Below are 27,365 nucleotides of genomic sequence, written 5' to 3'. Positions count from 1 at the left end.
TATTCTAATTTCCCTTTTGATTTTTTCTTTGACCCTTTGGTAGTTTAAGTGCATGTTGTGTAATTTACACGTGTTTGTGAATTTTCCAGTTTTCCTTCTGTTACGATTTCTAACTTTATTCCATTGTGGTTGGAATAGATATTTTGCATGATACCTCTCTTTTAAAATTTATTGAGACTTGTTTTGTGGCCCAATTATATGGCCTGTCCTGGAGAATGTCCCATGTGAATGTAAAAAGAATGTGTATTCATTCTTCTGTTGTTGGATGTACTGTTCTATACCTATCTGTTAGGTTTAGTTGGTTTATCATAATGTTCAGGTCCTCTGTTTCCTAACGTATCTTCTATCTGGTTGTTCTATTCATTATTGAAAATGAAGTATTGAAGTTTGCCAACTTTTATTGTAGAACTGTTTATTCTTCCCTTTAATTCTGGTCATTTTTGCATCTGTATTTTGAAGGTCTCTTACCACATATGTTAAGGATTATAATTTTTATATAATCTTGCTTTATTGAACTTTTTATTAATAGTGTCCTTTTTTTGTCTCTTGTAACTTCTTGTTTGGATTTATGGTCTATTTTGTATGATGTTAGTATAACCACCCCAGCCCTCTTTTGGTTATTATTTGCATGGTGGAGTAAGTACTAGACCCAACATGGGGCTCAAACTAATGACCCTCAGATCAAAAGTTGCATGCTCTACTGACTAAAGCCAGCCAGAAGCCCCTGGAATATCTTTATAATAAAAATTCTTTCACTTTTAACCTATTTATTTCTTCTAAACCATAGATGGTTTTTTTTTTTTTTTTTTTAAGATTCTATCCATTTATTCATGAGAGACACAGAGAGAGAGAGAGAGAGTCAAAGACACAAGCAGAGGGAGAAGCAGGCCCCACGCAGGAAGCCCGATGTGGGACTTGATCCCAGGTCTCCAGGATCACACCCTGGGCTGAAGGCAGCTCTAAACCCCTGAGCCACCTGGGCTGCCCAATCTTTTTTTTTTTTTTTTTTTTTTAATTTTTATTTTTTATTTATGATAGTCACAGAGAGAGAGAGAGAGAGAGAGAGAGAGAGAGAGAGGCAGAGGGAGAAGCAGGCTCCATGCACTGGGAGCCCGATGTGGGTTTCGATCCTGAGTCTCCAGGACCGTGCCCTGGGCCAAAGGCAGGTGCCAAACCGCTGCGCCACCCAGAGATCCCGAATCTTTTTTATTTAATCCATGCTTATCTTTTTTTTTTTTTTTAATTTATGATAGGCACACAGCGAGAGAGAGAGGCAGAGACACAGGCAGAGGGAGAAGCAGGCTCCATGCACCGGGAGCCCAATGTGGGATTCGATCCCGGGTATCCAGGATCGCGCCCTGGGCCAAAGGCAGGCGCCAAACCGCTGCGCCACCCAGGGGTCCCCATGCTTATCTTTGATTGAAGAGTTTACACCATTAAATTTAAAGTGATTACTGCTAAGGATGGATTTCTTTCTGCCATTTTGCTATTTGTTTTGTTTTTTTTTTATTTTTTTAATGATAGTCACACAGAGAGAGAGGCAGAGACACAGGCAGAGGGAGAAGCAGGCTCCATGCACCGGGAGCCCGACGTGGGATTCGATCCCGGGTCTCCAGGATCGCGCCCTGGGCCAAAGGCAGGCGCCAAACCGCTGCGCCACCCAGGGATCCCTGCTATTTGTTTTCTATAGGGCTTTGTGCCTTTAATTTCTTTTATTACTACCCTGTTTTGTGTTTATTTGATTTTTTTGTAGTGAAAAGTTTTAATTCACCTCTTATTTTCTTTTGTGTATATGCTATAGATATTTTCTTAGTGGTTGTCATGGGAATTACATTTAACACCAATAAGTTATAACAATCTAAATTAATTGGGACTCCTGAGTGGCTCATGGGTTGAGTGTCTCCCTTTGGCTCAGGGTGTGATTCCAATGTCCTGGGATCGAATCCTGCATTGGGCTCCCCTCAAGGAGCCTGCTTCTCCCTCTGCCTGTATCTCTGCCTCTCTCTGTGCATCTCTCATGAATAAATAAGTAAAAAATCTTTAAAAAAGAATGTAATTGAATTGATACCAACTTTAATACAGTAGCTTTTTTATAACCCCACCTCTTCTTTCTATTATTGATGTTACAGATTATATCTTTATACAGTATGCCCAATAACATAGATTAATATTTTAATGCACTTGTCTCTTAAATCATATAGGAAATAAAAAGTGGAGTTACAAACTGTAATTATAATACTTAACTTTTATAATTCCCCACCCTTTTATCTTTACCAGAGATCTTTATTTCTTCATATAGCTTCAAATTACTGTTGAGTATCCTTTCATTTCAACCTGAAGGATCGCCTATAGTACTTCTGATGGGCAGGTTTAGTGGTAAACTCCCTTACATTTTTTTTTTAATCAAAGATTATCTTAATTTCCCCTCATTTTTGAAGGACAGTGTTGCCGGATATAGAATTGTCAAGTTTTTTTTTTTCTTTCACCACATTGAATATTGTTAATCTACTGCTTTCTGGCCTCTGAAGTTTAAGATGAGAAATTGGCTGATATTCACTTGATCTTAGCCAAAAGACCAAGAAGTGATAAATTGCCTGATATTCTTTATTGAGGATCTGTTGTATATGATAAGTCAGTTCTCTGCTTTCAAGAGTCTCTCTTTTCTCTGGCTTTCCATTGTTTGATTCTTCTCTCTCGCTCTCTTTTTTTTTTTTTAGACTTATTCATTTGCCTTAGTAAATGAGAACATGCTCACACAAGGGAAGGAAGAGGCGGAAAGAGAATCTCAAGTAGATTATATGCTGAGTGTGGAGCCCTACTTGAGGCTCAGTCTCACAATCCTGAGATCATGGTCTGAGCAGAAATCAAGTCAGACACTTAACTGACTGAGCCACCCAGGTGCCTCTGATTATTATTCTTTCTCCCCTTTCTTCTTCTGGACTCCCAGTGGTATATTGTTTTTCTTGATAGTGTCTCACAGTTCCCTCAGACTCTATTCACTATTCACGTTTCTTTTTTTCTTTTCTTTCTGTTCTCAGATGGAGTAGGAAGCACAAGGAATCCATCTCTCTACCTAGACAACAGTTGTACTGGCAGAAACTGTCTGAAGTAACTATTTTGGAACTCCGAAGTCTATTTGAATTCTTGCATCTTCCAAGAGAATGTTTGATTGGTAAATTGAGGTTAGTTTCAGTCAATGTCAGCCTTGAGCATGATAACACTCCCAGTTTCCTACCCCTTAGCCCTGTGGCAGGCAGCCATGTTCACATTCCTGGTGTAGCAGGACCTGTGGTGGGAAATAAGAACCTTGTTCACCAAATACCAGAGTTCTGTGTTTTGATTGCTGATTGCTCCTTTTGAGTTCTGAGAGTCAGGCACAGAGTGGCTACCAGTGTTTCAACCCCCATAGGCTGAGCTGGCTTCTATGAAGTTTGGAGGAACAGCTCCTGTTTTGTTTGTTTCCCCTTCTACCCTATATGGGAGCCAGACATTTAAGGATTAGGACATTCAGAAGCAACCACCTACATGGGGAAAATTAGAAAGCTACCACGTATAACCAAGAAAAGATGCAGGCTTGGAAAAGAACTGAAAAGACCTTACTTAAGCTTTCACCTTAGGCTGATCCTGATCTCTGACACAGAAACATCCTTCAACAATTAAAAAACAAAAAAACCAAGTAATGCCTGGGAAAGGGGTAGAATCTGATCTCCACAGTTATAAGATTCAAATGTCCATTTTTCAGCAAAAAATCAAAAGCCATACATGTAGGAAAGTATAGCCTGTTCAAAGGAATGAAATAAATCAACAGAAACCATTCCTGAGAAAAATCAGACATCTAACTTATTAGACAAAGATGTTAAACCAACTGTCTTGAAGTTGCCTCTGAGCTAAAAGAAAATGTGAATGAAGTTAGAAAAACTGTGGGGGAAAAAAATGGAAATAGCATTAAAGATAGAGAAATTATGAAAGGAACCAAAATGAAATTCTGAAGTTAAAAAGTACAATAGCAGAAATGAAAAATTTACTAGAGGAGTTCAAAATCAGGTTTGAGCAGGCAGAAGAATCAGCCAGCTTGAAGATACCTTTTTTTAAAACATCTCTTGAACTCCATTCTCTCCCCTGCCATCCCCTTTCTTCTGCTTCAGTTCAAATATTTCTGATCTTAGGCAGCCTCCAAACTGTTCCATTTACCCCCTGTTCTGCCTTTTCTACTCCTTACCAGAATGATCTTTTAGAAAATCCAAATCAAATAAAAGCTCTGCTTTTGTAATCCTGTGCTTTCATAAAGCTATTTTTTTGCTTTACTCATGACCCTGTTCCTAGTTTCTATACAAAGATCTGCTCTTATGATTGTGCGTGTGTGTCTGTTTGAAACAATTTCAGCATAAGAGTTATGTGATTGTAATCTTGCACTGTCCTTAAACACCTCTAAGGGCACCCATGTATTTATAGATCGAATTCCCTTTTTTTAATTTTTGCATTCACAGATTTTCCCATTCTGGCTCCAACTTATCACATTAATCTATTGAGTCTTGAGATAGAACTTCCAGTTTCGAGGAAATACCAGGTCTAGATGAATATTCAAATCCAGAAAGTGGGAAATTTTGCACTTTAAGTGGCCTGATTTCTTCAGTAAGCCAGTATTTTAATATTTATCTTAAGTGCTAGAGTAAAAAGTACTTACGGGATAGAACAACCAGAGGCAGTGTGTGACCCTAGGTTAGATACTGATTTAGGAAAACTAGCTTAAAAGTTTCAATCAGCAATATTTAATTGTAGTAGATAATAGATGAAGGGAAAACTTACTGAAATATTACTGATTTGGGAAAGCCAACTATAAAAATATTTTTAGGTTGTTAGAAAAGTTGGATGTGATCTAGGAATTAGATGAGAGGAAACTTTATTAAAATAATAAGGTAAAAAAAAAGAAATAATAAGGTAGATATTGTTAATTGAATAAAGCACATTGCTAAACCATGTGATCTCATTTTGAAAAACAATATGTTAGCACACAAAGGATATGCGTTACGGTATTAACATTGGTGGTGGTAATGTGATGTTTTATTTTTTATTGTAGCTTGTGTCTGCTTTCTATTCTCCATGGCATACTGTACTGAATCTGTAATAAAATTGTGTTTAAAAAATTTATGTTAATATTTACATATATATTTGGGGTATACTTAACGAAATCAAAGAATACATGAATGTATAGTCACCAAAATATTAAAAGTGCGTCAGGATTTGAGGATTTCCTAATACTGCATCTATTATTTGATACTACTATTCTAAAATGGGTGTGTATTATTATATAACTGTTTAAGGAAAAAAGGAACAAAGCTATTTTCCTGCAGGAGTGCAGCCAAGTCTATTGTAATAATAGACAACTCACATAGAGGACTGCAACAGAGCACAACATTTTTGTGTATTCTCTGGTTGATTGGATACATTATCCACAGGAAAACATTACATGACTCATTCACCAGGAAAGGAGCAGGAAAGGAGCTCTTTGAATAAAGAAAGGGGAAGAATAAGGGATAGGCTATAGAATTATTTTATAAATTACTACGACTTGCACCTTTAGTTGCCATTGTTTCTGTTACCAACTACTTTGTAAATTCATTCAGGACTTTAAATTTCATTTAGTTGCTTTTGCTCTATATATCACTTTTGAACGATTCTTTTTATTTTAAGAGTTTATTTTTAAGTAATCTCTATACACAATGTGGGGCTTGAACTCAAAACCACGAGATCAAGAGTCACCTACTCTAGGGCTGAGGCAGTCCCCCCCCCCCCCACCGCGTTGAAGGATTTTAAGATAAAATCCCAGCCCCATCTTTGTTCTAACACTCTGAAACAAGCTGGTTTGTTTCTGATCTGTTCTGTGTCTCTCAGGTACCACAAGGCAACTCTGTCGCAGCCAGTGGCCTTTGGACTTGAGGCAAAAGTTTTGACTTTTAGACTGAATTGTTACTTAGGTTGGATTCCTTTATAAAATGAAAAAAAAATCGTTAATATTCTCACAGGTTTGTGGTAAAGCCAAATGAGATACCCACAAAAGGACCTATCGCGGTCCCTGGCACGTTGCAGGCCCTCAATGAAGGCCAGGTGAATTGAGTGACACTTAAGGGCTGCTTTTGAAGTGGCACTTGGACGTGAAAGGTGAGCAGGGGATTCCTTGCTCTAGCACCAGCAGTCTTTTGCATATGCACTCCTGTGCTACCAAGCCTGATTCCCCTGCCATCCTGCTTCTGGTCCCTGAGGCCGGCAGAGCCACTGCCGCTCCGAGTCCAAACACAGAGCACGGGGCTCAGCGCAGCTGCGGGGCGCAGGCTCGGCGCAGGCGCAGGCGCAGGCGCAGACTCGTGTGGCAGGGTAAAAGCCCCGGTGGAGCTTCGAGGAAAGGAAGTAGGCCCTCGCCGCCTGTTGTTGGACCAATGGGGCTGCTCGCCTTCGCCGCAGCCCTATGAAGCGGGGCGGGAGGCGGGGCGGAGGGCGGAAGGAGCTGCTCTCACGTGAGTAGGGGGCGGGGAGGGGCGGGGGCAGGGCGGCTCGGGAGGCCCAGGCGGCGGAGCCTGCGGGACTGCGAACGGCGGGCGGCGGAGGAGGAGACGGCGGGTCGGGTAGGGCCGCGTTTCCCCTCCTCCTCCTCCCACCCTTCTATCCACCAAGCCCCGGGGGGTCCTGTGACAGCTCCTACGGGGAGCCAGGCTACGTTCTAATCCCACGGGGCTGGGCCGGCCAGGCTGCGCTCACCTCCCTCGACGAGCGGGGTTCTGAGGGGAGCCGTGATTGGGGGGAGGGGGAGCCGTGGCGGAGGGGCGAGGGCGCATGCGCAGGCGGGACCGCTCGCGCAGCCCCTGCCCAAACCGGTTCCCCCTGTCCGGGTGGGTGTTTGTCTACCGAGTCCTGCGCTTTAGGCGGTCCTTCAGACCCCCGGGCAGAGCCGGATTGTCTCTGGCCTTCGTGTTTGGGGCCAGGTCCTGTTTGGGAATCTGGCTGGTCTCTCCGCCTCAGTTTCCTCCCCGTGCCAGCCGGGCCTGTGCCTGTGACTTCACCTGGCTTGGGCCTCAGGCTAGCTTCCTGGGCTGCGCCAACTTTGAAAGGCTTGCTTTCTTTCAGTGTCGGCCGGACGGCTTCTGCTGATCTTTGTCTCATTTTCCCCACCTGCAGTTAAAGTGTCTCACTCTCCCCGTGTCCTTTAAGTGTCTGCTCCCAGTACCTCCCAGTACCTCACTGCTGGGTCTTGATTCTCAGCCGCCTTCCGGGAGTTAGGTGTTGAGCCAGAGGATAACCCCAGACTTCCAAGAGTTCGCTGTCCACTGCCTAGTAGTACTTTGGTCCTTACCCTTCTAACGACTGTTAGCATCTGCACCCGTTTTTACAGGCCTCTCCATATTTAAGTTTTCTCGGGAATTTCTGTATCGAGGAAGCAAATGTCCTAGGAGACCGTGTTAAGTAATCATGGCACTTGTGCTCCGTTAGTTTAGAATCATGTTCCAACTTGAATTTGAGATCTTTTGGCTTTTGTGACTTTTATTAGTGAGGGAAAAAAAAACCTGTCAGGGACAGGATTTCTCTATTCATTTGACTTTGTCATCCGCATAAATACCTGTGCTCAAATACTTGTGACTGGGATAGTGTAGTGTGTGTTATGTTTCCAGCTGCTTTGTTTATTTAAGAAGAGGATGAATCGCTCTGCGTTTGCCACATTAAACCGATGTTTGAAAAGCTGTTGAAAAACTTAGAAGCCAAGGAAGCACACATTCAGCTTTTTTTTTTTTTTTTAAACGAAGGACCTGTTGTGTATGGGGTATTATTTTAATACATGTTGAAGGTTTTTGGTAGCGTTTACTTATAAAAACTGAGAATGAATTCGGGAGAGAGTTATGTTCTTCCTTTATAAGACCTCAGATTGCATTAATAAGATTTGCGTCCATGAGTAATTTGTATTTACTAGTAACCTTTGAAATTCACGTGTAACTTAAATACAAATTAAGTAAAAAAAAAATCAAATTCCTAATTAAAAGTGAACTGTGTTGTACACTTGTTAGTTTTATAACTCAGTTTACAGTTAGTTAACTTATGTCATTGGTGTTAAAGTACATGACTTTGGAGATTAAACTACCAAACTCTGCATTCTGGTCTTACTGGCATAGTGTTTTATTAACAGTTTACTTGTGCTTATTTTTTCTTTAAGATTTTATTTATTCATGAGGGATAGAGAGAGAGGCAGAGACATAGGCAGAGGGAGAAGCAGGCTCTATGCAGAAAGCCTGATGTGGTACTCCATCCCGGGGCCACCCAGGTTTCCCTACCCATACCTAATTTGGGTTAAGTGGTAATTTAGTGTGGGACAGTGAAAAAGTGAAGACCCCTGTTTGCTACTTTTATATTGCATACTGAGAGAAGTGTATTGTACACATTATCTACACTAAGAGACATGAGTTTCTCCAAATGTATCTCAGCTTTACAGCCCAGATTCTTTAAAGAAGTCATTTTTTTTATTGAGTGTATTTCCAGATATTTACAGTCCACATTCTTTTAAAGAACTAATTGTCTGCTATTGACATGTTTCCAGCTAGTGTGTGGCTTAGTTGAAGGTCTCATTACATTAATTGTTTTAACAAGTGATCTTTGAGTACAGGCTTCAGAAAATAGTTTAAATCAGTGCTACTGGGACGCCTGGATGGCTCAGTTGAGCTCTGCTTTTGGCTCAGGGCCTGATCCTGGAGTTCAGGGACTGGGTCCCACATCGGGCTCCCTGAGGGGGGCCTGCTTCTTTGCCTCTGTCTCTGACTCTCTGTGTGTGTGTGTCTCATGAATAAATGGATAAAATCTTAAAAAAAAAAATAATCAGTACTACTGTTGAGTGTCTTTGTAGGCAGTGGTATGCTGAGGTTCTGACATAGGCTACCCATAATTGTAGTTTTCAGTATAATCAGGTACGATTAGATATCTCAAGCATGTGGAATAAATTAACTCTTAAATAATCTGTCATGGAGATAGAACTCAAATATTGAAGAAGTGCTGATGTAGCCAACATGCATAAAGGGTTTGGCATGAACTTCGGATGCTTTATATGCAACTACCTTGTTTTATTGGTTTTCCATACATAGTTAGATCCCAAAGAAAGAAAATTTAAGTCCTAGGACTCAGTCGGTGGGTATCAACTTAATAGCGGTTTCTTTTTTGCGTAAATTGGTTACCTGGTCCATCCCTCATTTCCCACTTCTGTGCTGTTTCTGAAAGATGTTGATTCTTTGGAAAACGTTTAAGTCAGAACAATACTGGATAGACATTTAAATGTAAAACCACTCTTGTTGAAGCTAACAGCCTTGTTTCTCTTCCATGCAAAAACTGAACAGATACAGTTATAGACTTTACCCTGGAAATTTCCTTCTTTCCAAAGCAACCAGAATCATGACTACCATACTCTTTCTAGCATAGTAGAGTTTTATCAGGCCTAACTTTTCCCCAAAATTCCTTTTTTTGTGAATCACTAAATAGTAAAAATAAAGCCCTTATTTTTAAGTTCATTCTTGACATTAGATAGTATACACAGCCATGGTTCTAAAGCTGAAGGTGTTTTCTTCTTAATTGTATGGCTGTGCTGCCAGATCTGGAGGTCCACGTCTCTCAGAGTTCATGTGCGCTTGTTACATATCTCCAATTGAGATTGCATCAGTTTTTTATGTTATAAATTACTACTCCTTGGGATCCATTAATCTTTGTGGGAATAAATTTTTTCTCCATACTAAAATCTGCTATTTCTTTAGGTGCATTAGGAAATTTGTGCTTGTGATAACTTTAATCAAATGTCATTAACTATATAAAGCTAAACAATAATTTGACTATTTTAAAAATTTACTTTGTATATGTAATATCCCAGTAACTATAACTTATATATAACATATGTTCCCTTATTTATACATTTCGGTAATTACAGCCAACAACCAGTAGTTATAATCTTGTTTTCCTTTTTTTGAAGATGGCCCTTGTATCAGAAAAAGGAATTGATACACAGAATCTTTGTGAACATATTTTAAGTATCATCAAGAGTATTAAGAGACACCATGGGAGGCTAAATTGGGGATTAAATGTTGGACATTTGTAAAATACTACTGGAAAGAGCCATGAGTTAATCACTTTAATATTTTTGTGGTAGAAGTAATAAACTCTTTTATACCCTTGAAGTATGCTGCTGATAAACGGATTCTGGCAGTATAGGAATAGGAACATGTCATGTAAATCTCTTTTGCTGTGACACATGATTTTCTATGAATAGACCTCTGATATATCTGCAGAAGAGAAATAATTATATCCTTATTGTAGTTACCTGTTGAATTGTTTGTGAATTGAAGAAAAATCTGAAATCTAATCTCAAAAGCTAATATTTCTTTACAAAAATTTTTCCCTAACAGGAACAAATTTTATTTTTAATTATTTTTTGCTTTTAGTTGTGTGAAACAATCTTTTCAGGTAGGTTTAAAAGCACATTTGGAACTTAATATTTGTGAATTTTTAAATCTTCTCACACAGTGCCTATTCCAATGCTGTGAATGAAGATGCTCAATAAATCTTTGTTGTTTGCCCATCCCCTATTCAACACACTTGTCCTATGTCCTGCCATGCCTTATATTAGAAGGTTTAGAAAACATGGGTGGATCTGCCAAACATTTGTGATTTTGCTACGCACATTTCCTTGAAAATTGGAAAGAGGTTATAGGAAGGAGGGGTGCCTGGGTGGCTCAGTCGGTTGGGCATCTGCCTCCCGCTTGTGATCTCGGGGTCCTGGGATGGAATCCCGTGTCACGCTCCCTGCTCAGCAGGGAGTCTGGTTCTCCCACTGACCCACCTTGCTTCACTGCTCGTGTTCTGTCAAATAAATAAAATCTTAAAAAAAAAAAAACTTGTATTGACCAATGAATGGATAAACAAAATTAGTATATATATTCCATAGACTACTATTTGGCCTTAAAGAGAAAGGAAATTTGGACACATGCTATAACATAGTACCAAATGAAATAAGCCAGCTGCAAAAGAATATTGTATGATTCTGCTACTTTTACTTTTACAAAAAGTAGTCAAATTCATAAAGAATAGTGTGTTGGTTGCCTGGAGGAATGGGAGTTAGTGTTTAATGGATACAGACTTAATTGGGGAAGATAAAAGGGTTCTAGAGCTGGGTGGTGGTGGTAATTGCACAATAGTGTGAATGTACGTAATGCCACAAAACTTACGTTTATAAATGACTAAAATGGTAAAATGGTAATATATTTAACCACAATTTAAAAAAATTAAAATATTGGGACGCCTGGGTGGCTCAGCGGTGGAACGTTTGCCTTTGGCCAGGATCAGGGCATGATCCTGGAGTCCCAGGATTGAGTCCTACGTCGGGTTCTCTGCATGGAGCCTGCTTTTCTCTCTGCCTATGTCTCGGCCTCTCTTTCTGTGTCTCTCATGAATAAATAATATATTTTTAAAAAATTTCTCTATTCCTATAATTATCTTTTTAAATCTGGAATTGAAAGAAAAGGGTCACTTTATAGTTGAAAGAAGTAAATTGTCACAGATATTGCAGGTTAAAATTTGCCTGATGATAACTTTTAGATAAGCTGGTTTTTCTTGCTTTTATGTACTGTAGGCCCAAGATGATTGTTTAGTTTTCTTTTGTTTTTGGTTTTTTAAGCTACGCTGAAATTATTCAGAAGGCTTAAATTAATATGGTTCTCTTAGCTCACTAGAATAATTCAAAGAAACAGCACCCAAATTCAGTTAGACTTCAACAAAGACACATCTATTGTTTAGCAATTAGTAGTGGTGGAAAGGAATTTAATTTTATAAAGAAGGGATGATTTTCCATTGAGTTTTGTTAGATTTATCCCACCCTTCCCAGAGCTAGGCTGTGAGAAATTCATGTGAAAACCAATGCAGGAAAACAAACATCTGAGCCAAGGACAGAAGAAAAAAGCTGAGATTAATACAGTGTTATTAAAAAAATAACTTTTTTGTACGGTATTTAATTTTAAAGGGCTACAAAGGGCTTGGCCTGTTACAACATCTTTGAGACTTGATTCTTTTCCCTTCCTGTTTTGACTTTTTCTGAATAGAGTGTAATCTTCTTAGATCTGTGTTTTAGACAAATACAACTGGTAGCTACATAGTGAATGGATTAGAATAGGGAGAGAATGGAGATAAGGGCACCAAGGAGAAGAGCTGCATTTCAGAAAAGGACAGAAGCACCTAGATACCTGGATTTGGATCAAGATCCAATTTTATCTGTAAAGTTAAGCAGGTTATTGAACCAGTTTAAGCCTCAGTTTGTCATACAAAGTCAGTATCTAAGTTTGTGTGAACATTAAAAATAATGCATATAAGCTTTTTAATACCATGTAGGCAATATAATTGGTAGGAACTAGTAAGTATTGTCTCTTTGCATTTAGCAAGATGATTTAAGTATCCTCCTTAAGATTTCCTAAAGCTGTAATCATTTGCTCACTGGTTGAGCAACAAAAATGATGGATATTGGGAAGGAAGGGATTAAGAGAGTGTTTTGGTCCAAAGGAAATCTAAGGTATATTTTCTGGCCCAGTATTAACTGGTTTTGAGGTTGACAGGAACTTGGGACACCTGGGGGCTCAGCAGTTGAGCGTCTGCCTTTAGCTCGGCACGATCCTGGGGTCTGGGATCGAGTCCTGTGTCGGGCTTCCTGCAGGGAGCCTGCTTCTCCCTCTGCCTGTGTTTCTGCCTCTCTCTGTCTCTCATGAATAAATAAATAAATCTTAAAAAAAAAAAAAAAGATTGACAGGAACTTGATGAAGAATCAGCAAGGCACACTCAAGGGTAGTTCTGGGTCTCTTCGTTCTAGTTATCACCTATATCCCCAAGTCACATGCATGTGGTATAGCATACTTGTCATCCTCACATTACTTAGACCCTACTAGTTAAACATGGATTAAAGAGTATTATTCAACCAAATTTATTTAGTGCTGCCAGTAAATGATGTAAAGATATGAATAGGGGATCCCTGGATGGCTCAGCGGTTTAGCGCCTGCCTTTGCCCAGGGCGTGATCCTGGAGTCCCGGATTGAGTCCTGTGTCGGGCTCCTGGCCTGGAGCCTGCTTCTCTCTCTGCCTGTGTCTCTGCCTTCTCTCTGTGTGTCTCTCATGAATAAATAAAATCTTTTTTAAAAAAGATATGAATAAAATCTGAGATCCCTTTACACAAATAGTTCACAGGGACTGTGTGTGTTCATTGTATTCCCAGCATTGACCATAGTGGTTTGTACGTAGTAATTGTTTCTGGAATGAATGATCAATATAGCGGAGTAGAACAGAGGTATAATATGATTTTACTGTGTGATAAATGCTATAATTTTGTGATAGAATTAAAAAGCAAACAAAAGCCTTGGGAGCCCAAGAGAGAAATAATGAATATTGTAAAAGGGAAAGGGGGAGGTTGGATAGTTGATTGTACCTTAAGATTGCTGGTAAGGGAGAAGGACACCATTACCCGGGGAAATGAAGACATTCCTCGATTAGCAAACAACATGAGCAAAGGCTCAAAAACATAGAAGTGTATGACATATTTGGTGCATTTCTGGTATGGTTTGATTGAAGATAAGAGTAGAATGATAGATTGTCTCCATATTTGAAGACTAATGGTATAGAGGTTTGGATTTTACTCTGTTTTCAGGCAGGAGCAGTCAAAGGTTTTGAGGAAAGGGTGAGATATATGATCAGATCTAAATTTTAGATACTAGATATGGGACTTTGATAATGACTAGAGAGATTCTAGAAAAGGAGTCTTACGTTTTAGCTAGACTTATGATGGATGGTAAAGAAAGAGTAAGATTGGAGTATGTTTTGGAGCTAAAATCCAGTAGTCTTCCAGGGGAGAATGAGAAAAGGAATCAAGGACTTTTTTGACATCCCTGTCTTCGATCAGTGGATGTTAACCACAGTAGGGAGCATACAAGGAAAAATATGCTTATGTGATGAACAGAGGTTTATTTTCGACACATGGAATTGATTTTGAGATGCCCATGAACATACATAGCAGAATTGTCCTATGTAGTCTTACAACATCCTTTGTGTACTTCTATTATACCAACCACTATATTATAATTACCTGTTTATTTTTCCATTTTCTGTACCACTTTAAGCCTATCCTAGGTAAAGACTACCTATTATTTCTCACTGTAACATTACACATATTGCCTGGCACATGTCAGACAATACTAAATAGAAAGGAAAACGGGCACCTGGGTAGCTCAGTCAGTTGAACGTCCGACTCTTGATTTCAACTCAGGTCATGATCTCAGGGTTGTGAGATCAAGGCCTGCTGTCAGTCTCTTTGCTGGGTGTGAAGCCTGCTTAAGAGTCTTCCCTTTCTTAAAAAAAAAAATAAAATAAAACATAACACAATGGAAAGAGTTTAAGAGTATTAACAGCATACCAGAAAAAAAAGTTATACCCATATGAGCTAATAAGAGCCAGAGAAAAGTGGAAAGAGGCATGGAGTAGAATTTAGAGAATGGACAGAAGAAAAGGAACCTATGACAGCTGAGAAATGGTAGCCAAAGGTAGAAAATGGAAGCAAAAAAGTTTCAGAATAAGGAAATGGCCAATATTTTCATTTCAGCGGTAGAAGATGAGAAATCAAAAGAATTCTTTGGGTTTTGAAAGTTTGTATTGTCATTGACTGATTCCCCCCCCCTTTTTTTAAGATTTTATTTATTCATGAGAAACAGAAGCAGCCTCCCTGTGAGGAGCCTGATGTGGGAGTGGATCCCAAGACCCCCAGGATCACAACCTGATGCAAAGGCAGACACTCAACCCTGAACCACCAAGGTGCCCTTTTTTTTTTCCTTTCTAAAATGATACTCAGGGAGGGTAGAGGAAATACTCAGGGCCACAGATGAGTGGGTTTTGTGTTAAGATTTTATTTAAGAGCAAGAAGAGCAGAGGGAGAAGCAGATTCCTTGCTGATCATGAAGCCCGAAAAAGGGCTTGATCCCAGGACTCTGAGCCAAAGGCAGACACTTAACTGACTGAGCCACCCAAGTGCCCCCATAGATGAGGTTTTAATTAAGTTTTTAAACAGACGGTTCAGTGAGGGTTGGTGAGAGATAGAGGAGCCAGATTTTTGAGAGGCACTGCTCTTTGGAGTGTTCTATTGAAAGTGGTAGAGGTGAAGGTAGTTAATACTACTACTTCAGGAAGAAAGAGTTTCAAGAAAACCAAGGAAATACAGATGAATTAGAGCCCTGGAATAGTGGCTGGGAACTAGCACATTTTGTCTCAAGCATGTCAAGTTCAATTACAAGTATCACTCACACCTCTTTTACCAAGTTAGGTAGGTCACTTATTAGGAGGTGATTTTTGCCTCTACTAATTGCACATTAGCAAATTCATGCCACTGCAAGTTCTTTGTTTATGTTATTCCTCTGAGTGTTAGTATCTAGAAACAACACAATGTCTGATAGTACGTCATCCAAAAAAAGAGTTCAAGTATTTTAAAAGTAAATACTAATTATCCGGGAGCCCACTGCTATTGAGGAACTATCAAAAGAGCCTTTATCATGGGCAGTTCTTTCCATTTTACTCATTAGCTGGGTCTTTAGTGTTAAAGAAAGAGGAGATTGAGAATGAAAATGAATCTTCTTTTGGTAAGACCTGAGGTGCATTATTTGCCATGATCTTTGCAGAAGTACAAAGTATAAATTTAGGTATATTTTTAAGTATAAATTTGTCACTTAGGGCACAGAACAGTAAATTCAAACAAAAAGTTTGTAAAGAGTTTTGGTATTATGAGACTAATTTTCTTTTTTTTTTCTTTTTAATTTTTAAAAAGATTTATTTGAGGGATCCCTGGGTGGCGCAGCGGTTTGGCGCCTGCCTTTGGCCCAGGGCGCGATCTTGGAGACCCGGGATCGAATCCCATATCGGGCTCCTGGTGCATGGAGCCTGCTTCTCACTCTGCCTGTGTCTCTGCCTCTCTCTCTCTCTCTCTCTCTCTCTCTCTCTCTCTCTGACTATCATAAAATAAAAATAAAATTAAAAATAAATAAATAAATAAATAAATAAATAAATAAATAAATAAATAAATAAAAAGATTTATTTGAGAGAGAGCACGAGCACCAGGTGGGGGAGGGGTAGAGGGAGAGAGAATCCCAAGCTGACTTGATGCTGAGCAAGCTGGGCTCCAGGCTTGATCCCACAACCCCGAGATAATGACCTGAGCTGAGTCAGATGCTCACCTGACTGAGCCACCCAGGTGCCCCTTTAAATTTTTTTTTTAATTAAATAAATAGTCTCTGTCCCCAACATGGGGCTCAAACTCTCCATCCTGAGATCAAGTCACATGTCTACTAATAACCCAGTCAGGCTCCCCCATGAAACTAATCTTCAATCTAGGGATCGTTTGTGTCAATAAGAATAAAAGTAGTGAAAGAAGTTGTAAGAAATATAACGATTGAACTTTTGGTGTTTGATGCATGAGGCTGCACATGTAAACTTACCTATCGTTTTAAATGACTTACTGACTTATTAAAGGAGATAGAGAAGGAGGCATCCTTGAACTTGACTTGCCAACCTGGCCATGTTGAGACAGAGAGCATGAAAAAGAGGGGAGGGGCAGTGGGAGAAGCAGACTGCCCACTGAGCAGGGAGCCCCACACAGGGCTTGATCTCAGGACCCTGAGATCATGACCTGAGCTAAAGGCAGATGCTTAACTGACAGAGCCACCCAGGTGCCTGATACTTGTTAATTCTTTTAAAATTGGAAGTTAGCTTGAAAAGCTGTAATGATTAGGTGTTTATAATGTTTTATATGTATTATTAAATTATATATATATAAATATATATATATATTAGTAATTTTTATAATAGTTCTTTGAGGTAGATAATACATCATTTTCACTTATGGAATGAGGCTCATTGTGACAGAGCTCACACTATTAAGTAGTACAACCAGTATCCCAACTTGGGTTTTTCCTAACTCTAAATCATTTGTTTTACTGTCACAAATATGATTTCTGTTCTTACTGTCATTTAGTAAAAGATGATCTTACCTTTTCATTGGGTAGCTCTTGCTCTTTTCCATCTTTATTTGCCATTTATCCTAATTTTTTTTAGCAAGTATTGGAGCATCTACTATGTGCCAGGAATTGTTCCAGGTACTAAGGATTTAAAAGTTAATGAAACAGACAAAAATCTTTGCCCTGGAGGAACTTAGGTTCTAGCTTAAATAATATATAAAAACCAGTGATTAAAATGTAAAGTGTGTTAAATATGGTGGGTATTATGGGGAAAGGTGGGAAGAGAGATGATAGTGCAGGATGTTTAGGGGAAGAAGGTTATTCTCTATTGTCCATAATGTTTAGATTTAGAATTGCAGTCTGAAAGATGAATTATTACAGTAGGAGGCTTCTTGTGATAAATGATATAAATAGGGATTAAAAGCAAAAACAGTTACTCCTTGTGGTTTCAAGAGAGAGGTTGTGAACACAATTTTGCCAGGAATACCACATGTTGTGGTACTATATTGTGGAGGCCAGAGGAGAGGAATCTTGTATAACTTTTCCTGTGGTACTTCATGTTTTGATAAATATCATTCCCACTAAGTGATTCCCTTTTTTACAGGTGCCAAAACAAATAGGAAAGTATTTTAAAAAGTGTATTTTCCTTTTACCTCCTCAAAGGAAATAGGTTGAACTTTCAGTTCCATAGTGTTTAAATACCAAAGTATAATATTTTTTTGAGTCTAGAGTATTACAGATAGTAGTCAGTGTCTCAGATCATAGCTTTAGAGAACTTTCCAATGCACTCTGCTATCTTATTAATCACGGATTAAAAGAATGGAAATCGGGTACCTGCGTGGCTCAGTTGGTTAAGCATCTGCCTTTGGCTCACTCAGGTCATGATCTCAGGGTTCTGAGGTCAAGCCCTGCATCATGCTCCCAGATGGGCAGAGAGTCTGCTTCTCCCTTTCTCTCTATCCCTCCCCCTGTGCATGTTTGCGTTTGGGCAGAGAGTCTGCTTCTCCCTTTCTCTCTATCCCTCCCCCCGTGCATGTTTGCGTTTGTGCTCTCAAATCTTTTTTTTAAAAAAGACTGAAAATTGAATTAAGCATGAAAAACTTTGCCCAAGGTACTAGTTCAACCAAACCTAGCCTAAAGTACTAGTACATTCTACAAAAAATAAAGATTCTTTTACCCAATAGTGAGTGTTTTGGGACAAGGCCCAAATTTGTGGCATTGGAAAAGTGGCATAATCTGACGGAAAAAGCATAGCTTCTGTATTCAGAGATGATTGGGTTCAATTTTTGCCTTTGCCTCTAACCAGTTATATTACAGCCATTACTCTGAACAAGTTAGACCATCTGTCTAGGTCTCAGTTTCCTTATCTGTGTAATAATGTGAAGATTAAATTAAGAGTGTTAAATATGATGGATATTATGTCACTGCCATTAGTCACTGCCAAATTACAATATATCATAATAGGTACTATACAAAATGTAAAATGCTATAGGAGCAGAAATAAGGCAAGCTGTTTATTTGGTTCTCGGATGAGGATGGGCAAGGAAAAGGAGAGTTAGATCATGAATGACGAGTTACAGTTGATGAAGTACAAAAGCAAGGAAACCAATTTAGGAAGAGGATCCAATGAGGGCAAATACATGGGCATATTAAAGTATGTATTTTTAGTGAGGATGTTCTCCCTTCTGATGTATTCCCCCTTTTTTTATTGAAGTATAATTGACATACAATTTTCTAGTTTCAGGTGAATATTTAACTCTCCATATCTAAGTCCCTCTCCCAACATGTTCCCATAGTTTTCTTTTACCCTAAATCAGTATCTATTAACCTGTTCAATGTGCCTTTGTTCTCTGCTGCAGTATATACTCCTTTGGGGCAAGAATCTAATTTCTCTTGTTTACCATGTATTCTTTATACACTAGACACATGGTGAGTATTCATTGAATGGATGAAGCAAACCTACCTTAAAATTTTTTTTCAGAAAGTACATTTTGAAATGTCTTTGAATGCCACACTATACATTTTAATTTAGTCCTATGAAATATAAAGCTGTGATAGCCATTTAAGCAAGAGAATTAGTTTAAATAGAAAGCAACAAGTAGTAGTAAGTGTTCCATCCTTAGTTATGCCTAAATGACCTTCTCTTGGGGTTCCATTTTTGTATCTGTTCAACAGTATTATTTCTAAGTTTCTTTTGAACTGTATTATCCAGGGATTGTGTTTATCTAGATAGGAGCCTTTGAAGGGAAAATAGTGCTTGGTACATGGTGTATGCTTAATTAATACATGTTCAATTAAAAGCCCCAAGCATAAACTAGGACATGTTAAATGGAGAGATTAAACAGACTCACAGCACCTTTACCTCTTTGAGGCATAGAGCTAGAGCTACTTTTGTTTATTGGGTAAAGCTTTCCAAGTTTGTTGTATTGTTTGTTCTGTTACTGTTTTGGCAACCAAATAGGAATATTGTCATAAAGTATTCAGAACCAGGTTTTTCAATGGTAGATGAGTTTAAGTTTTATTCCAGGAGTCAATAAATATTTGAGTGGCTTTTCATAAGTGATGTATTTTTTACTTCTTGCTGGGAATGTTTGATATGAAATTTACTGGTAATGTTCGTGTTGAGTTGAACTCTAAGAAACCATGGGATGGGAAAATTGAGTTTTTAATGGATTTCTGATTTCTTGCTATGTAAGCTATTTCCCAGCTCTAGAATTTCTGCTTGCTCTGCCTTGAATTTATTTCTTTTTTTTTTAATTTTTTAAAATTTTTAAAAAATTTTTAAATTTATTTCTTTTGAATGTGAATATGAAATTTTAATTTCTTAAAAACATCTTGTTAATATTTTAAATTTAAGTATCAGTAATATTAGAAAAACCTTATTGTTTTATGTGCTTTCAACTTCATTTATGTGTACAGCTTTACAAATTAAAGGGTAGAAAACAGAAGTTTAGTATTTCCTAGTTTTTGGAGTCCAAGAATAGAGTTGTAACATATGCCAAACAAATCACTGTAGGTAGGCAGTTATTCTCAAGGGAATATGTTTTGTTTTATTTTTTAAATCTGAAATGTCTTGGCCCTGAAAGGTGTCAAATTCCTTTATTATCTGGAATAAAAAGCCTAAATTGTGAGTAGTGAAAGTCTTAGGAAAATATTTTGAAAGTATTTTTAAAAGTTTTTTCATACGTATTTTGTAAGAATTAGAGCATAACTAAATATCTGGCAGACATTCTATATGTGTATCTTTATGTTTTTTGTTTTTCAGGCATTTTAAAAATATTTAATCATTCATGAGTTGAGCTTCATTCTTGAGTCATGGATGACAAGGCTTCTGTTGGAAAAATCAGTGTCTCCTCAGACTCAGTATCTACTCTTAATAGTGAAGATTTTGTCTTGGTTTCCAGGCAAGGAGATGAGACACCATCTACAAATAATGGAAGTGATGACGAGAAAACAGGACTCAAGGTAAAACTCCATAACCTAAGATTCTTTTACTTAGCCTTGTTAAGGTCATTGCAAAACTTGGCCAATAATAGGAAGGGAAACTGAAAAAAATGGAAATAATATCCTAACTTTTTTAATCCTAAAGACTTATTTACAATCAGTAATTGTGACAAATTAATATCTGGTTAAGGATTTTCAATTTGATTAGCTTCTGAATTTTCTAATCCCAATTGTCAAAACTAGTGGTCATAGTATAATATAAATATCTATCATTTTAGTATTGTTATTATTTTCCCATTAAATTAGTGGTTATTTCTTTCTTTTTTTTTGTGGTGATTATTTCTTTTGGTCTGGTATATGTGGTGTAAAGGCAAGGGCAGATCAGCAGTGCTATTTATAAAAATAAGTTTTAGGATTATTGAAACTGAATATTAAATACTTGGATATTGGCCACTTCTGTTTGTTTATATTTTCTAAGCCAAATAAACAACTGTAATTTTTTCCCCATACTCTGTTAATCATTTTGTTTATGGATGTAAATAAAAACATTATCTGTTAATGCCATTTAAAATGTAAACAGCTTTAAAAATATTTGATTCTTCTTTATATTTATTCATTCAGTGAATATTTATTAAGTATTGACTGTGTGCCAAGTACTAAATACTGAGGATACAGTGGTGAATAAGATCACAAAGCCCCCTGCCCTTTAGAGTTGTTATTCTAATGGGAGAAACAGACTTAAAGTACATAAGAAGATGAGTAAGTAAATTTAGGTGCTGTGAAGAAAATCAAAGTGGGATACATGGATAAAGAATGAAGGGCAGGTACTATTTTAGAGAAAGTCTTAAAGTGACATTTGAGCAGAGACCTGAATGAAATGGGAAAGAAGGCCATGGAGAAATATAGGAAAAGAGTTTTTTAAAGGGAATAGAAGATAGACCCCGAGAAGGACCACCTTTGTTAGGACAGAGATTAGAGCAGAGTGAATAAAGTAAATAAAAAGTGGTGGAGAATGATATCTAGTGATTGGCACAGGCTGGATCATGTAGAACTTTGTAGGGCTTAGGAGAAATTTGGACTTTTGTTATAAATTGGAGGGAATTTTTGGAGAATTTTCAATAGGGACATGATCTGATTTACATTTTAAAAAGCTCATTGAGAGATTTCCAGCATGGCAGAGTAAGGAGCTCTGTGAACCTACTCCTTAGCAAAATTGGACAATTAAAAAAAACAACAACCATTGACAGTCTTTGGAAATGTTCTAAAGATTATACAGCAAGTGAGGAAACATTATTCAGTGAAATTTACTAAAATTTAGTAAAGAATCTGTTGTATTTGAACCAAGACCCTTTGGTTTCCTCACCTCTCCCAGCTGAGCTAGATGTAACTCTGTGTTAGTGCAAGAAGATGGGATTTCTTTTTCCCCCAGCTCCTAGTTGGAGGGCTATATTCCAGGGACTAATAGGGCAATTGCATTTCTCATCCTGCCTCCAGCTACATTTTGCTAACCCAGTATGACTTAGATGGAGGCTCCCTTTTCTTGTGTAGCCTTTGTTCTTGGGTTAGAGGCTCTACTTTGGACACAGTGCTCTGAGAATATGGAGTCCATTTGCCTCAGCCTCTAAAGTAGTGGTTTCATAGCACTACAGACAAACCAAGAAGACCTAAAACTACTGTATCACCTCCTACAACCACCAAGTACTCAGTTTTCTTTTCTTTTTTTTTAAGATTTTATTTATTCATGTGTGTGTGTGTGAGAGAGAGAGAGGCAGAGACACAGGCAGAGGGAGAAGCAGGCTCTATGCAGGGAGCCCGATGGGGACTCGATCCCGGGACTCCAGGATCACGCCCTGGGCCAAAGGCAGGCGCCAAACTGCTGAGCCATCCAGGGATCTCCAAGTACTCAGTTTCTTTTTTTTTTTTTTTTTTTTTTAATTTTTATTTATTTATGATAGTCACAGAGAGAGAGAGAGAGAGAGAGAGAGAGAGAGAGAGAGAGAGAGAGAGGCAGAGACATAGGCAGAAGGAGAAGCAGGCTCCATGCACCGGGAGCCCAACGCGGGACTCAATCCCGGGTCTCCAGGATCGCGCCCTGGGCCAAAGGCAGGCGCCAAACCGCTGCGCCACCCAGGGATCCCCCAAGTACTGTTTCTAAAGATGAGATGTCACTCAAAGGAAAACCTGTTATTGCCCACCTCTCAACTTCACAGCTATGGCACAGAGATTTTCCCTTTGGTGAGAAGGGGCTCCTAAAATAGCTCCTAATCTCTTCCCAGAGAAATGGACTTTATTTACAGCAGAGTGTAGAGAAGTTCAAGCCTAAGGTTACTCTCAAAAACAGTAGAGCTTGTGGTGAAATGTAGTTAAGAGGACATTGGTAGATTGATTAGACATACGAACTTAAGTATAGGCTTACTAGACTGACTCTTGGTGTCAGAACAAATCTCAAACATGGACCTCTGAAATTCTCAAAGTAATATCAATTTGGTTAGTTTATTCTCTGGAGTAGTTTATACCCAAGTGCACTGTTGAAAACTGTAGAGCTATTGGCCTTAATTAGTGGAGTTTAAGAACTAGCTGTGGTCAGAGAAAGAGACCAGCCACTTTGCCAAAATTGCTCTCATCTCAGGATGACTGTAGGCTAGGCAGGTTGAATGCTTAACACTATAGGAATTAGGGGAATAGACTTTACAAAAGTAAACTATCTAACTACTAAATAAGCAAGCAAGCATAAAAAATGACAAGTCCCAGACCAGTACTGTGAATTGGTACAATATATTTTCTAAAATATATATTTTTAATATATCTGTTATATATAAAATAGTTTCCCCTACTGATCATCCCAGCTGGCCTATGGGTAGCTCTAAGCTTTGTGTAGCTCACCCAGACACACTCGCACCCAGTGACTGGCTTCCTGTGCATACCCCTGCAGGCAAGAATGGTCAGAATGAGCCTTTACCGATGGCTAGTGAACATGCATAAATAAAAACTGGATTCTGTCAGATTGGGAAACCACATGCTCAAGAAGTCATCACTGCTTTAGGGAAAGCAAATGCAATGGAAATCATCAACAGCAGACTAGATCAAACAGAAGAAATTATTATGAAGTATAAAAGACAGGTTATTTAACATTACCTAGTCTGGAAACAAAAAAATGGAAAAGAGTGAAGAAAACCTACATAAACTATGGTATACTATAAAAATAATCTATGCATTTATTGGTGTCCCAGAGGAATAAGAGTGGGGGAAATGGGTAGAAAGGTTATTTAGAGACCTAATGAATGAGGATTTCCCAAATTTGGAGAGAGATATGGACATCCCAGTATATAAAGCTGGTAGGTTTCCCTAAGATTTCAATCCAAAGCAGTTCTTTCTAGGACATTATAATAAAACTGTCTAAAACAAAAGACAGTTTTCAAGGCAGCAAGAGAAAAAAAAAAGTCACACATTACAAGGGAATCCCCATAAGTCTATTAGCAGATTTCTCAGCTGAAACCTTGTAGGCCAGAAGAGAGTGGGATGATATTTTCAAAGTGCTGAAAGAAAAAAAAAAAAAAAAAAACAAACGATACTTTATTCAGCAAAATTGTCCTTCAGAAATGAAGGAGAAAGATATTCCCAAATCAAACTAAGGGAGTTAATCATCACTAAACCTTACTAAAATTGCTGAGAGATGTTCTTCAATCTGAAATGAAAGAATACAAACTAGTGAAATGAAAAACATGAAGATGTAAAACACATTGAAGCAGGTAAGTATATAGTCAAAAATCATAATACTCTAATACTGTAATATGGTGTATTGATTAATCCTAGTATAAAGGTTGAAACACAAAGGTATTTATAACTTTAATTAATATACAATATAAAAAATTAAATTTTTACATCAAAACCCTAAAATGTTGGAGGTGAGGGTGGTGTGTTTGTATATGATTAAAGTTGTTACAAACGTAAAATACACTATTCTATTGGTAAGATATTTTATGTAAGCCTCGTGGTAAACACAAAGCAAAACCTACAATAGATAACATGAAAGATACAAACAAGGGAATCAAAGTATACCATTTTGGAAAATTTAATTTCATGAAGAAAGATAGCAAGAAAGGAGCAAGGGAACTATAAAATGAGAAAACAATAACGTAGCATTGTAAGTTCTTACCTATCAGTAATTACTTTAAATGCAAATGAATTGCATTCTCCAAATAACATAGTCTGAATGGATAAAAAAATATGACTGCCACTTATATTCAGACACATATAGACTCAATGTGAACAGATGGAAAAGCTATCCCATCAAACAGAAACCAAAAGTGAGCAGGGGTAGCTAAATTTGTACTAGACAAAATAGACTTTTAGTTAAAAATAGTAAGAGACAAAGGGTGTAATCTAATGAAAAATGGGTCAGTTCATCAAGAAGATATAAATTGTAATTACAATTGTAAATACATATGTATTGAACATCAGAGTACCTGAATATATTAAGCAAAAGAAACCGATCTGAAGGGAGAAATAGACAATACAATAATGGTAGGGAATTTTAGTATTCCATTTTAAACAATGGCTAGATCATTCAGACATAAAATTAAGGAAACATTTGACTTGAACTAAACCTTACCAAATGGACTTAACAAGCATGTGTAGAACATTCTATACAATAGAAACATAATACTTATTCTTCTCAAGCACACACAGAACATTCTCCAGGATGGATCATATTTAGGTTACAAAACAAATCTTAGCAAATTAAAGATGGAAATTATGCCAAATGTCTTTTTTCTAACCATAGTGGTATGAAATTAGAAATTCATAACAGGAAGAAAATTTGAAAATCACAGATATTTGGAAATTAATCAACATACCCCTGAACAACCAATGGATCAAAGTAGAAAACAAAAGGAAAATAAATATTTTGAAACAACCAAAAACAATGTATTTCACGTTCCACAATACATATGTGGACTGTAAGCCAAACTAAGAGTAAAATGGTGGCTACCAGAGGCAGGAGGTGACGGTGGGAGAGATGAGGAGATGTCAGTCAAAGAATACAAATTTCCAATTACGCAAGTATTAGGTTTTAGGGATCTAATGTACAGCATTGGGACTATGATTAACAATACTACATTATATAATTAATAGAAAGTTCCTAAGAGAGTATATCTTAAATGTTCTCACCACAAACACACAGAAATGGTAATCATGTGAGTTTGAAAGATGTATTAACCTTATTGTGGTCATTTCACAATATATACACATATCAAATCACGTTGTATGCCTTAAACTTACACCGTGTTTTACTAAGTCTCAATAAAGTTGGGAAAATATGTAAAAAAATGAAAGATCCCTCCACAGATTTTTCATAACAAATAAAATGTGTTTTAAAAATGAACTTTTACCACAATCATGAAGAAATAGCGATATAATTAAGCTGAGTGGAAGAAGACAGATGCCCCCCACCCCAAGCTCATACTGCATATTGTTTATATATAATTCTAGAAGATACAAAACCTATAGTCACAGCAGTTCACTGGTTACCTTGGGGTATGATGATGGAATGGGAAGAAGACTAGGAATACAAAAGAGCACGAGTTGTTTTGGGCATTATGGATATGTCCACTGCCTTGATTATAGTGCATACATATGTCAAAATTCACCAAAGGGCACATTTAAATGATGTGCATTTGAATGTACATGCGGGGATCCCTGGGTGGTGCAGCGGTTTGGCGCCTGCCTTTGGCCCAGGGCGCGATCCTGGAGACCCGGAATCGAATCCCACATTGGGCTCCCGGTGCATGGAACCTGCTTCTCCCTCTGCCTATGTCTCTGTGCCCCCCCCCCTCCCCCGTGACTATCATAAATAAATAAAAATTTTAAAAAAATTAAAAAAAAAAGTACATGTGTTTGCTTTGGCAGTACAAATGTTATAATTGGAATGATACAGAGATTAGCATGGCTCTTGTGCAAGGATGACATATAATGTACATCATAAGTATACCATAACAAATATGTTTTTGTAGAAGTATTTTTATTTTAATTTTCTTATTAAGTAGGCTCCACACCTAATGTGGGGCTTGAATTTACCACCTTAAGATCAAGAGTCACATGCTCTACTGACTGAGCCAGCCAGATACTCCTAAAAGAAGGAATTAATAAACTTGAAGATCAGTAAAACTATCCAAAGAACAGAAAGAAAAAGCAATGAACAAAGCCTCAGAGAAAGATGTGATTATATTAGGTGTGATAACATACTTATGTATTTCCGAAGGGGAGGAAGGAAGTGAGCAGAAAAAAATATTTGAAGAAATGTCTGAAAATCCCACATTTATTGAAAAACAATACACATCTAAGAAGCTCACCACACTCCAAGATAAACTCAGATCCACAAAACGGCGTATTTTAGTAAAATGCTGAAAACCAAAGACAAAGGTTAAATCTTGAAAGTAACAAAAATAAAATGATTCATTTCCTACAGGGGGACCTCAGTAAGATTTATAGCTAACTTCTCAGCAGGAAGAGTGGAAGCTAGAAGCCAGTGAAATAACATTCAAAGTGCTCAAAGAAAAAACTGTCAGTCAAGAATCCTAGCAAAACTATTAGTTGACATTGAAGATGAAATAAAGACATTTTGAGACGTTCTGAGGTTCTGATAGCAGAATTTACTGCTATCAGAACCACCTTACAAGAAATAATAAAAGTTCTTCCAGCCAAAAGCAAGTGACCCCAAACAATACTATTAATCCATAGCACCAGTAAGGGCAATTGTGTAATAATAAAGGCAGTATGAATACATTTTTTTCTCTTTTGTATTATATATACACTATGTGTTGATTGTATCTTTAATATATAGAAATATGTTCTATTTGCTAATCATAGAAAAATGAGGCA

The 27,365-nt window shown here is 37.8% G+C and overlaps 1 protein-coding gene and 1 non-coding gene across 7 annotated transcripts in view; both read left to right on the top strand.

Moving 5' to 3' along the window:
* The window catches only part of RABGAP1 (RAB GTPase activating protein 1), a 169,333-nt gene that overhangs the window by 2,952 nt on the left and 139,016 nt on the right, over positions 1 to 27,365 (top strand). For 2 of the 6 annotated variants that reach the window (XR_008663674.1, XR_008663675.1), the window contains exons 1-2: positions 14,730 to 14,853; positions 20,308 to 20,507. Coding sequence is in view for 4 of the 6 variants with exons in the window: in XM_055319462.1 (XP_055175437.1) it covers positions 20,358 to 20,507 (150 nt within the window). In the remaining 2 variants the exon portion in view is untranslated. Of the gene's footprint in view, positions 1 to 3,038; positions 3,183 to 6,559; positions 6,621 to 14,729; positions 14,854 to 20,307; positions 20,508 to 27,365 lie in introns of those variants that run through there. The other 4 variants (XM_055319471.1, XM_055319462.1, XM_055319480.1 and 1 more) reach the window with 4 other exon arrangements.
* On the top strand, positions 26,378 to 26,482 carry LOC129518212 (U6 spliceosomal RNA). The gene has a single exon (XR_008666146.1). It is a non-coding gene; the product is annotated as a U6 spliceosomal RNA (small nuclear RNA).

This window comes from Nyctereutes procyonoides, unplaced genomic scaffold (genome assembly GCF_905146905.1).
Source record: "Nyctereutes procyonoides isolate TBG_1078 unplaced genomic scaffold, NYPRO_anot_genome, whole genome shotgun sequence".
Classification (NCBI taxonomy): Eukaryota; Metazoa; Chordata; class Mammalia; order Carnivora; family Canidae; genus Nyctereutes; species Nyctereutes procyonoides.
The sequence above is the reverse complement of the archived record's forward strand: the minus strand, read 5'-3'. Positions and strand labels throughout refer to the sequence as shown.